The 11657-nt window shown below is 43.7% G+C and overlaps 1 protein-coding gene across 4 annotated transcripts; it reads left to right on the top strand.

Annotated features, from left to right (window-relative positions):
- The first annotated feature begins 95 nt into the window (after positions 1-95).
- SUV39H2 (SUV39H2 histone lysine methyltransferase) lies at positions 96-10870 on the top strand. Of its 4 annotated transcripts, none has more exons than XM_075427652.1 (7): positions 96-162; positions 1111-1256; positions 2251-2922; positions 4697-4843; positions 6403-6532; positions 7790-7905; positions 9886-10870. In XM_075427652.1, the coding sequence occupies exons 1-6, from the start codon at positions 144-146 to the stop codon at positions 7897-7899; spliced, it is 1224 nt and encodes a 407-aa protein (XP_075283767.1). In that variant the 5' UTR covers positions 96-143; the 3' UTR covers positions 7900-7905; positions 9886-10870. The 4 variants fall into 4 exon arrangements, 3 of the variants coding, with proteins under 3 accessions (XP_075283767.1, XP_075283766.1, XP_075283765.1); XM_075427651.1 differs by having other exon boundaries at positions 9799-10870; XR_012764698.1 differs by lacking the exons at positions 7790-7905; positions 9886-10870 and adding an exon at positions 5430-5525 and having other exon boundaries at positions 6403-6489.
- Positions 10871-11657: the final 787 nt, after the last annotated feature.

Here is an 11657-nt window from a genome sequence, read left to right as displayed (position 1 = left end):
AGCCGCCCGCACGGCCCCGCTGAGGAGACCCCTTCCCGCCAAACCCCGGCACCGCCCCCTTCCCCCGTCCCCGCCCCCTTCCGGAGCGGGGCGGAGCCTCGACCCGCGGCCGGCGCCTCCCGCCCCGCGCGGCCCCCCCCAAGATGGAGGGCTGGCGAGGAGGTGAGGTAGCGGCGCTGGCTCGGGCGGGGGATGGGGCCTGTCCGCGTCCGCTCGTCTCGGGCCTCACCCTCCCTTCTCCTCTCTTTCAGGGAGGGCGGGCGCGGGGGGGGACCCCTTCCCGCCCGCCTCCCCTCGGGGGTGAGGGAGCCGCTGCCGGCCCCTCCTCGGAGCGTCGTCAGCCGGTGGTGGGGGGTGGGAGCCTGAGGTAAATATGGAGGCGGGGGTGAGGGAGAGGCTCCGGGGCCGCGGGAGAGGCCTCCGCCGCCCCCTCCCCGCCTTCCCCGGCGGGCTCCTGCGCTACCCGGGCCGGCCCCGCGGCCAGGGAGGGACGGCAGGGAGGGAGGGAGGGAGGGAGGGAGGGAGGTGCGGCCCTGGCCGCAGCGCAGCGCGCGGCTCCCGCTCGGAACTTGATGGCGGCCCCCCCCGTTCCCCGCCGCCGGCCGGGCCGCGGCCCGTGAAAGCCGCCCGGCTGAGGGGGCAGCCGCGATCCTTCTGGAAGGAGGCCGCGGATCGTTCTTCCCTCGGCCGGTCACCATGGTTGCACGCAAGTGCTCGATTCCACTTGGCTAACCGCGGAGAGTCGGCGGTCCGGTGGAGGGACGGAGGTTTGCGTGTCGCCGTGATTCGCGTGTGGGATGCTGTAGCCGGAGGAAAGCTGTGCGGTTCTGAGCGCAGCTTTCACCTGTGGAAGTCTTTGCCCTCCAGAATATTGATCGTTCTTCACAAACGTACGTACTGTACAGAGTAAAGGTGCAGGAAGGGAACCGCTGCCGTGTTTCGCTTTACGCCTTAGGGAAGGGTTGAGTCTGACTGTGAGATGCTGCAGGTGTACAAGAGACTGGTGGACTGCTAGCACAAGTGATAATGTGGGGACTCTGGGATAAGGCGTAATGATTTCAATTTGGCCGAGATATTAAATAGGATTCTTTACCAATTTTCTTATTGTAGCCTGGTATGTGCCATGTCTAGCTTCACTTGAGACCCTCCAAGAATTATGTAGGAAGGAAAATCTCAGATGTAAATCCATTGGAATCACCAACAGGAGTCTAAAGAGTTATGAGGTGGAATATTTGTGTGACTACAAGGTAGAAGAGGTAAGAGAAACACAGACCAATTTGATCACTCTTTCAGCTGAAATTTGGAAGCGAGCCGAAGATAGTTCTGCTCATAACACAAAGAAGCAGGCTGTGAGGACAAAGCTCTTGCTGACGTTGAAGGAAATACCTTTCAAACTTTGAACTGTAAACGGAAAGCGGTGTAAGTACTGCTTTTGGTATGCTGAAGGAAGGTCTTTTTCTGAAATTACAGAGATGCTAGAATGTGAAATGTTTCGCCTTTGCGTATCTAGAAGTAAAGCAAAATGCTGATGCTTTTAGGTGGTAGCTTGGTATGCATTATGATGCTTCTCCTTTATTTGCAGGTAACAGTCTGTATTTCTCTCTTGACTGTTATGCGCTGTCTGATGAAGAGTTAGGGCCATGTGCTGCAACAGGATTCCTATGGTTTGATCGTGCCAGTGAAATTCAGTCTCAGGATTTGGCCTTGTTGCACTTATTTGGCCTTTTTAAAATGAGTACAAAAATGTGTGCTTCTTAAGTATAAATACAATTTTACGTGTTTTAAATGGATTACTTCTTTGGGAGGACGGTTGATATGACAAATAGTGGTTTTTAGAGATCTTTTTCAGTAAGTTTAGATTTTTTTTTTTTAAATTCTGTATGTGATACGACTACATTCTGCTTGTGCATACAAGTTATGTGGGTAGTTAGCGTAACTCACGTAACTGCCTTAACAAACTGGCCTCCTCCAGGTGTAACGTTAGCAATCAGAGTTCATCCCAGCTGTTTATTTCTTTGCCGCTAGAGATGATGTGTAAAGTATCCAAAGTTGTGCTATACATTAATTTGGAAACAGAAAACTTGATTTTTCTCTTTCTCCCCAATTCTGAGTGTTACGGGGACATCAAGACCTGCACTGTATGCTGTTTCTTAACTTCAGAGCTCTCTTGTGTTTGTCTGTGTACTCTGCGATGCTGGCTTTCAGCAAAATGAAATGTGGCTAAATCTATATCTGTTTCTGTATTTCAAGGGCACAGAATACTATCTTGTGAAATGGAAAGGGTGGCCAGAATCTTCAAATACTTGGGAACCTCAGAAAAATCTGAAATGCCCATTGCTTCTTCAAAACTTTCGTAGTGACAAGAATGAATACTTGTCTCGGATGAGAGAAGGCAAAGCACTGAAAGTGAGAAACCATATTAAAGCTTTAAAACCTGCAGTTGCAGATTACATTGTAAAGAAGGCTAAGCAAAGAATAGCTCTGCAGAGATGGAAAGAAGAACTCAACAGGAAAAAGAATCATAAAGCAATGATTCTGGTAGAAAATACTGTGGATCTTGAAGGCCCTCCTTTAGACTTCTACTACATTAATGAGTATAAAACTGATCCGGGAATAAATGTAATAAACGGAATAACGACTGGCTGTGAATGCACTGACTGCCCTGCTGAGAAGTGCTGTCCAAAGGAGGCTGGATTTATTTTGGCTTACAATAAACGAAAGAAGTTGAAAATCCAGCCCGGCTTGCCCATCTATGAATGCAATTCTTTTTGTAGGTGTGGGCCTGACTGCCCTAATAGGATAGTACAGAAAGGTACACCGTATTCTCTTTGCATCTTCAGAACTAACAATGGCCGTGGTTGGGGAGTGAAAACCCTCCAGGAAATCAAAACGAACAGTTTTGTGATGGAGTATGTTGGAGAGGTATGTATTTGTCTCATACGGATGAATTATTTACAATAAAGGAAATGCTGGAGAAAATCTTGATGAGCTTTCTCTCAGTGTTAACGTTTATTGACTTCTACTATATAATAGTTAAGTCTACTTTTGAGTACAGGAATATGATAAATAGACATTCTAGATGACAGAAAAAATATGTTGTCCAGAACGTCGTCTATTCCAGAGCAATTGTAAAAGGTTGAATGTGAAGAAAATGCTGATCCTGTTTGTCTCTGAACAATTACTTGAGATAGGTGCCCTGGTAGTGTTTCTAAAGGCGAGTCCTTTTCTTTCATGGCAGTCGTATTCTTCATTCTTCCCTGGTCATCTTTATTGTTGCATTTTTTCCTGTTCCCCAGTCACAGTTGTTACCAAACTCCCCACCCAGTGTGTCAGCCCTTTTCTGTTTTGTCTGAACTTTTGAGGTAGTATTTTCAAACATACTACTTTTGATTAATATCAAGAATAAGACTTACCGTATGGACATCTGTTTACTCAGTCTCTTACTGTTTCAAACAGAACTTTCATGTTATAAAATACAGACCTTGAGTTACTCTCGAGATTTTATATTGCCCTGTGTTTATCTGGTTCAGCCTGCGCTCTGCTTCAGGGCTCTTTACATCAGCAGCTCCTGGCAGCCTCTCTGATCCAGTCTGTTGTATTTCTGCCACAAATCTGCCTTGCTACCAAGTTGACTCAAAATAATTCCTTCTGTCCCTTTGTACAAATGTTTATGGTCTGTATTGTGTTTCCTCCGTCCTTCCTGCCTCAGATCTTCTAACCTCTCATGTTCGTACCTTTCTTGTAAACATAGGAGAGATCAGTCATTCAGAGTATCTCTCGACGGGTTGGTGCAGGAAGATGATTATGTAATTTTGTTGCTTAAAGGGAGGAGTGCGTATTTACCCTTTCTCCTAATCTACTTATTTCCTACTGCAGACTAAGTTCTCAAATCTAACATCAGAAAGATTCTAGAGGGTTTTTTGTCCAATCCCACCACACTTTGTGTCTGTCTTGCTGCCACATTGTGATTGCTGAGGCAGCACAACAGAATACATTCAACATAACGGGCTGCAGATGAAGTTTTCAGCTGTTGCTTCTGTCAGGAGTGGCTGTAGTTCTTCTCTTCCTTTGGGGAGTTTCTGGATTTCTGCCCTGTGCTAGTAGCACAGGCTAGCCCGATGGTGTAGATTCAGCTTTGTGAAGTTATGTGTCTGTCTAAGTTGGCATGAATAGGATCTTTCATTGCAGTCAAAAACAGCAGGAAGAGATGCTTCTAGGGAGGGAGGAGATGAATACTGGACTGTAAACGTGACTGGGTTGTAAAGACAGATACCTGTTGATCTTCGTCTGTGCAAAGGGAGAAAGTTGAAACTTCATTTTATGTGAAGTAAACAAGGCTTTCTGGGTCTAGTGAACAAATTATGTGTATAGAAACTTCAGGTAGAAACAGTTGAGTGTATCTGTCACCATTAAAACTCTTAACAGAAGGTGCTGATAATTTTTTTTCCTGAGACAAGGTGGTGCTATGCATCAGCTGTAGACAGATTGCATCCAGAGATGCCTCAGTCGCCGATTAGTTTAGCTGTATGTGTGTATTCTTTATTCATTAGAGATGGGGTGCTATTTCAGCATCAAAAAGTGAATGTAGTGGGTTTTTTTACTAAGTAGAGGTTTTTTTGTAACTTGATTGTGATTTTTGTTTTGATTTAGTAATAGTTAATAATATGATGCAGGTTTCTTTTTACTCTTTTTTTAGGTGATTACAAGTGAGGAAGCGGAGAGACGAGGCCAGCTCTATGACAACCAGGGAAATACATACTTATTTGATTTGGACTATGACTCGGATGAATTTACAGTAGATGCAGCTCGATACGGAAATGTGTCCCACTTTGTGAATCACAGCGTAAGACCTTGTTTTGTATACTAAGAATTTGGAGAGTTAGCCTAATTGTGCCAGAAGTATCTTGTCCTACTGTAAAAATTTTCTTACCATGTTTACAGTTTTTCTGGAGTATGTTTGGTGCCAGCAGAGTCTGGTCAGTTAGATGACATCATAAGTAGAACGTAGCTTTACTCGGAATAGGACTGCCTACAAAAATCTGGGGATGAGACACTGCCCGAAGTGGGCGGCTGGAAGGACTGGGGTTGTGGGACTGAGTTTGCTGGTTCTAGACAACCGAAACAGGGTTGGTTTGGGTGTGTTTTTTTCCAAGTAACTGAAAGACGTACCATGTGAGAAGTACTTTAAAATTAGTGAAGAGTCAAAGACTGTAGGAATCGATGCATTATTTTGTAGCAGGGCAGGTTGGGGGCTTATGCTGAATTTCTTCCTTCGAATGTTTGTAGAGGGAAAAATGAAAATTCCTGTGCTTTTTTTGGTATTTCTCTCCTGTAGATACTTGTTTCCCTCCTCGTATCAAATCTAAACTCGCCAGAGAACTTGAAAGTAACATGAAATTTTTGTTGTTTTCTTTCCTGTTACGCTGAAGTACCTAAAGCAAGAAGGCTGAACTGCATCTGGAAAGGAATTATGTATCATTCCTGCACTAAAAATTAGTGTTTCTTACTGATGTGGTGTTTGTGAGGTATGCAGTCAGTGTTGCACAAACAGAGTAAATTCACGTCCTCAGATGTGTGAGATGATGACTTTGGATGGTGTGGGGGCTTGCCAGGGAGAAGGGTGAAGAAGAGTTTTAGATATGAGCGATTGCTCTCACTTTTGGAAATGGGAGTGTAAAGTTAAATGTCTGACTTCACTTCTGATTCTGTAACATGGGCTGTGTTGTACTGCAAGAGCAAAAAAGCGTGCAGAGTTTAACAAACTGCCTCAGTGACTACTGAGTTCTGACACTTAATCCAGAAAAAGTGATGAAGTGGTTTCTAGTTCCTGCTTAGTGTGCCTGACCCTCCCGCTGCCACCCAGCCCGTAGCGGATGATTCGGAAGCCAAGCAGGTTAGCAATTGAAAATAGAAATTTATTCATAGTATGAAAATATTATTTCTGGCCTGGAAGCAATGCTTAAACCTAAATACAGACTAGTGAGCGTGTGTGGCTTGAAGTACTAGGTTGTTTTTTCTTTTCTTTCAACTTTAATTCTTTTTGTGGGTTTTGTAGGTAAATACTGACCTCAGAATGTAGCTTTAATTGCATTGTTTGCCATCTTTTTTCTTGTCATCTTTTGAAGGTTACATTTTTTTAATATGCTGTTGCATATTAGCGCAGTCTACGTACTGCATAAGGGTTGCTTTCTTGAAGGGACTTGACTCCGAGCTGAGTGCTCACCTTTAACGCTATTTCAAGAAAGTAATTTGCTGATTTCAGAAGACAACTTGATTTTAGAGTTCTGTCACTGAGAGAAGAACCAGCTCTTCCTTCCCTGTGACCTTGGTTTACTTAAACACATCAGTGTAACTTTCTGTGCATTTTTCTTAACAGAAACCACATTAATTTTTGTCTTACAGTGTGATCCAAATCTTCAAGTCTTCAATGTGTTTATTGATAACCTCGACTTGCGTCTTCCTCGAATCGCACTGTTTTCTACACGAACCATCAAGGCTGGAGAAGAGCTCACCTTTGACTACCAGATGAAAGGTCTGCAGATTTTAACACTGTTGTTGCGGGAGGTTTGGGGCGCTGGCGGATTCAGTTGCAGCCTGACTGGTGATAGCGTGTTAGGTCGGGCGCCGCATCTCTCTGGCACAGCTCGGTGGATCCTAGAACAGACGGTGCTCCCAGACCGAGAGCACCCAGAAGCTTGAGCGTGCGCCTCTGGTGCGTCACCTCCTTCAGGGGTTGTGGTTGGAATGTCGGACAAGGCAAATGATTTTGAAGATTTGTCACAAGAATGCTCAAAGGAATGGACAGGATACCATTAAAAAAAGCTTTCTTTTATTCGAAGGCGTTTACATGGCATTTCAGGTAAACTGCTTTCTAAGTAATCTGCTAGTGATAAAGACAGCTGTAAAGCTGAGTGGTCTAAGGCACTGTAGGTTTCTCTTTGGATTCTGGTGTCCGTATGCCTCAGTTGTGGATGTAGGTCCCGTGGTACAGATGTTTAGAGTGGAAGAAGGACTAAATGTTTTTTACAGTGAGAACCATCAGTCACTGCTAGGTAATCTCTTCTAGGCTCCCTTTGCCATGAAAGGTTGTACCAGGTGATCCTCTGAGGTCCCTTCCAGCCTGGGCCGTTCGATGATTCTGTGATAATTGATCTTCCGTTCAGTGTTCAAGGTCAGGTTGGATGGGGCTTTGAGCAACCTGGTCTAGTGAAGGATCTCGCTGCCTCTGGTGGGGGATGGGGTTGGACTAGGTGATATATAAGGTCCCTTCCAACCCAAACCATTCTGTGACTTCATTTTTTTTTTTCCAATACAATAAATTCATGAGGTTTGCTGTCAGGTTTGTGCGTGCAAACCATTTATCCACATCAGCAATGTGTTGTTTGCCCTGCTATTTAGTTTTCCAAGAAGCAGCTCTATGCTCCAGAGCCGTACCTCATTCCTGCAGAAGCTCACTTTAAGTGCTGACAAAATCTTATTTAAATCCTTAAAACTCCTGGGTTTTCGTGGCATTTGTGGCACCAACGTTCGAGGCAGGCTGCAGTCTCAGCTGACCAGCATGGATACAGACCCAAGGGTACGAGGCTCGAGTTTGTGGGGCTTTGGATGCTGATATGTGTGCTCGGTGGTGTTGGTGGTTGCAGCGTGGGTGTGGGTAGAGTTTGAGTGTAGCTTCACACACAATTCTTTTAACAACTGGGGTGATAGAAGGCTTTTGAAGCTGTTTGAAGACCTAGCACAGTTTCAGTCTCTCTTTTAAAACTCCCTTATTTGTTTGTCTGTGTCGCAGGTTCAATAGATCTGACTTCAGACTCTGCTGATGGTCTCAGCCCATCCAAAAAGAGGATCAGAACTGTCTGTAAATGCGGAGCTGTGTGTTGCAGAGGTTATCTCAACTGAGTTCCGGTATCCAAAGTCACAAATACTTTGTTCTCTTTTAAATGTGTTGTAAGAAGACTCTTCTTTCGAACATATATTCAAGTACTCTTACATCTAGTGTAAATAAGTACAGTGAATTTGTAATTGAAATGGCATTCGCCAAAGAGATGTCGTGTTTCAGGCAAATACAGAACTGATAATGGGGATTAAAACCTGACTTTTCTAGAACTGCTGTTGAGGAAGCAGTGAAGTGTATACTAAGAACACTCTTTAAAATATACCTTGATTTGAATATTCAAGTGTGAGCTTACAGCCACAGGCTTTTTGGGAGCTGATGTCAGTGGGATGAAGGGATGTTACAGATCTTCTATACCTTGAGAAGTCTGGAGGCATTTGATTTGAATCCTGAATCATAGCTGACAGTTCTTTTTGCCTTTGTTGTGTGAAGAAAAGCATTAAGAGATTAGCAATAACATTTATGGCACCAGGCTGAAGGATCAAGGACAGCCATTGGACTGTGTCTAAATGAAGGTTCACAGGAACGCAAATTGTAACATGTCCATGGAACTCTGTGCAAGTAAAGAAATTGGTTTCAGTGGGTTCCAGGTGTAAGATCAAGGTCTCGAATGTTTTTAGCTGATGTTACGTGGTTTAGAAGTTTTACAGATAGTAACTGAAAAAAATTCTATGTTCTAATTTTTAGTTAGGATGCTGTAGGAGGTCTGCAGTTCTACAGAGAATTTGTAAATACCGGATTACCGGTAGTAGCGATGCTGTTTGTTTTCATTGCAGAAATTCGGCAGTCGTTGCTGAAACAAATTACTGGCTATAGTTTGGAAATAGATAACAAAAGGACAGTAAGAGCAGCCCGTTGTCTGACAAAGCTGATGCATTATAGAGATGTGCTCAGTTATCTGTTAGGTGCAAAAATACCCTGGGAAACAGTTTGTATTGACAGCTGGTTTTGATTAAGTTTTTACATACTGTGACTTTTTTTATCTAGTGACTAGGCCTGTTTTTTCTTGTTGCAAAAATGTTAACTTCAGTGAAGTTAGACTAGGAGGGAGTTTACCCATTTTCTGTAGACATTTATAAGATGTTCTTGAATGTAAAGGCTGAGAACTGTACTGTTCTTCAGCTGCTCGAGTTGTCTTTTTGGTTTGGTTTTTTTTTTTTTCCACTGATCATCTTAAAGTTGTCTCGATCTGTTTGTAATGTATGCTAAGTTTTGCTTGGCTTCAAAAACACTGAAGAGCAGTTGAGGTGGGTTACAAGTGGAGTTACAGCCACGGTCCGTGCTCCAGGGATGGTCTTAAGTGCTTTATCCTCGTGGATTAAAAGCTTGTAAAACTTGCACATTGCTTACAAATCATGTAAATGTCGATAGGGTCAGGCAGAATAATGTTGCTCCATAAATGGACGCTTCAGAAATGGATGCTAGCTATGTATCATAGCTCAGCTAGTTACCTTTATAAGGTGCACAGCTGTTGGCTCAGGTGAATGGAGTACCCAGTATTTAGCTGTTTCCTTAATTTGTTAGAAAATGCCTTAAACTTCATGTTAATTACTCGCACTCGGAGAAGAGTGTTTCAAAGGATCGTACAGGTTGGTTGTTCATTGAGAAGCACAGTTGCATTTGCACTGAAGATCTGGCTCTTTGGCAGAAAGCGAAGGTTTCTACACTGCTAGCCAAATCGGTTTCATGGCTGGGGTGATGAGCGTGGGCCACTGAAAGTGCGGTCTGAGCTTTGTAATCGGCGATACCGAGATACACACTGAAACAGATACTTTATGTTGTTTAAGGAGTAGGAGAAAGCTTGCTTACCGGGCTCACCTGTGTCCACACGCTTGGATAAATGCTGAATCTGGTCCATTTTTATCATGTCACACATCTCTAATGATTACTTTTTTCCTATAAAGTTGAAGTGGAATGTGGAGCTTTAATGTTAGCGAACCCTAGAAGATCTTGCGTCATTTGGAGTCATTGGTGCTTTCTCTTGCATGTAGCCCGATGCAGCAACGCATTCCACGGGGATGGAATCTGCGCTCTCCAGCTCCCCAGTCCGCTGCAGTCTGCAGCCTTCCCTCTCGGTGCAGAATGGCGAGAGCGGCTGCGGCGAGAGATGGAGTCCTTATCCAGTCAGGTTCTCTGGCCTCTCCTGTGCAAGGTGACACAGGGCTGGTTCGGCACGCTTTTGGTCTGTCCATCTCCATGCCCAGTTTGATTTAAAAATGGCAAAATGCATTTAAAAGATACAAGTCTTCGTAGTTGTACTTGAGTTCAGCGTCTGCCTTTTTCCCAGGGCAGTATATGTTACCACCAGCACTGGAATAACACTGCTGTTCCTGAAGGGTATGTGTGTTACCTTTTGTGCGGTAAATAAAGGACAGTTAATTTATGTTCAGGGAGGTAACAGTATTTTGTATTTATTTGAAGTTAACCCATGTATCCAGTTTCCAGTTCAGAGCCCTGAACAGTATTTCGCATTCACATATTCACAGGGCATTTGGATTGCAGTCAGTGCATTAGCTTAATGGGACACTGTGTCACTTTGAAAACTCCTTTTGCTGTTTTTACAAGTTTGGGGGAAAATGGCCAAATTGGAAAAGGAGGAAAAGCGATCTGCAGTTTTTTTAAAGAGCCTAAACCAGCCTAGCTTCTGCCTTTGTTTTGCTTTGTGGTCCGTTAGCATCATCACGGCCACCAGTTCAGTTGTGCGTATGCACTTCCTAGACTGGTAACCTGTGACCTGTCCTCTAGCTGTTCTTTTTGGTTGGGTTTCGGTTTGGTTTTTTTTTTTTTTCTCCTAGTAGCAAAACTAAAGCTGCTAGATCACCTGTAAGAAAAGCTGTTGTCTATTTAATCTCAAAGTCAAGTCAATCTTTTGGTTATTTCTAATGTATGTTTTAGGACTGTGTGCATTAGAATATGCAGTTTGTAAGCTCAGGAACATTTTCTTTTCATAATGTGTGATCTCTAGTATTGCTATCTTCCTATAGTTTTTGATAAAATAAATTAAATTTAGTTTTTCTCTTGTTGTTGTCATTCTTAACAAAAAAAATTCTTAGCCTATCAAAACTCGCTGTAACTGGAGCAGTAGAACTTGCTTTAAGACTGCAACCTCTTAAATGCTGTTCTGTACCCAAATTTTCTAGCACTATAGGGACTGTAGTAGAGCCCTCATGAGGAAGTCATGTGTTTTCTATGCTGTTTATGGCTGGTAAGAACTGGTATAAATTTACACTGTTGACTTGTCTAAAGCAGAGGGGGTTCTTGTACATTTAAGCACAGCCCTCAAATTACAGGTAGGTAAGGGAACAAGCCAACAGAAGAAATTCTGCTCTGTGTGACTTTATTCACAGAGTAGTTACAGCAGCAGTTTCAGTCACTCGAGCCTGCTTGAAATAAATGACAGATCACATGTGGAAATTATGTTAAATCCCAGGAAGGGAGAGGGCAAGGTGACAGCAGAGAAGGACATGGACTGGAGCATCCTTACAACCACACAGAGATGACGGCCATTCCATACCCACCCTCCCGTCGCTGTTCCCAGCAGCAGAATGCTGGCTGGTTTAACATTCACATATCGCCAAGGATGGCAGAAAGACTGAAGACATGCTCAGAGGGGAGAGCTGTCGTACTAAAAGTCTGCTTAATTCTTTGGGACTTAAAAAGACCTCAGGGATGGGAAACCACATAGACTTTGAGAGATAGCTTCTGCTGTTCAGGCATTTTTGTAGGTGCTGCAATTTAACAAAAACCTTAACTGCGTTTCCAT

Source organism: Opisthocomus hoazin, chromosome 8 (genome assembly GCF_030867145.1).
Source record: "Opisthocomus hoazin isolate bOpiHoa1 chromosome 8, bOpiHoa1.hap1, whole genome shotgun sequence".
NCBI lineage: Eukaryota > Metazoa > Chordata > Aves > Opisthocomiformes > Opisthocomidae > Opisthocomus > Opisthocomus hoazin.
The sequence above is the reverse complement of the archived record's forward strand: the minus strand, read 5'-3'. Positions and strand labels throughout refer to the sequence as shown.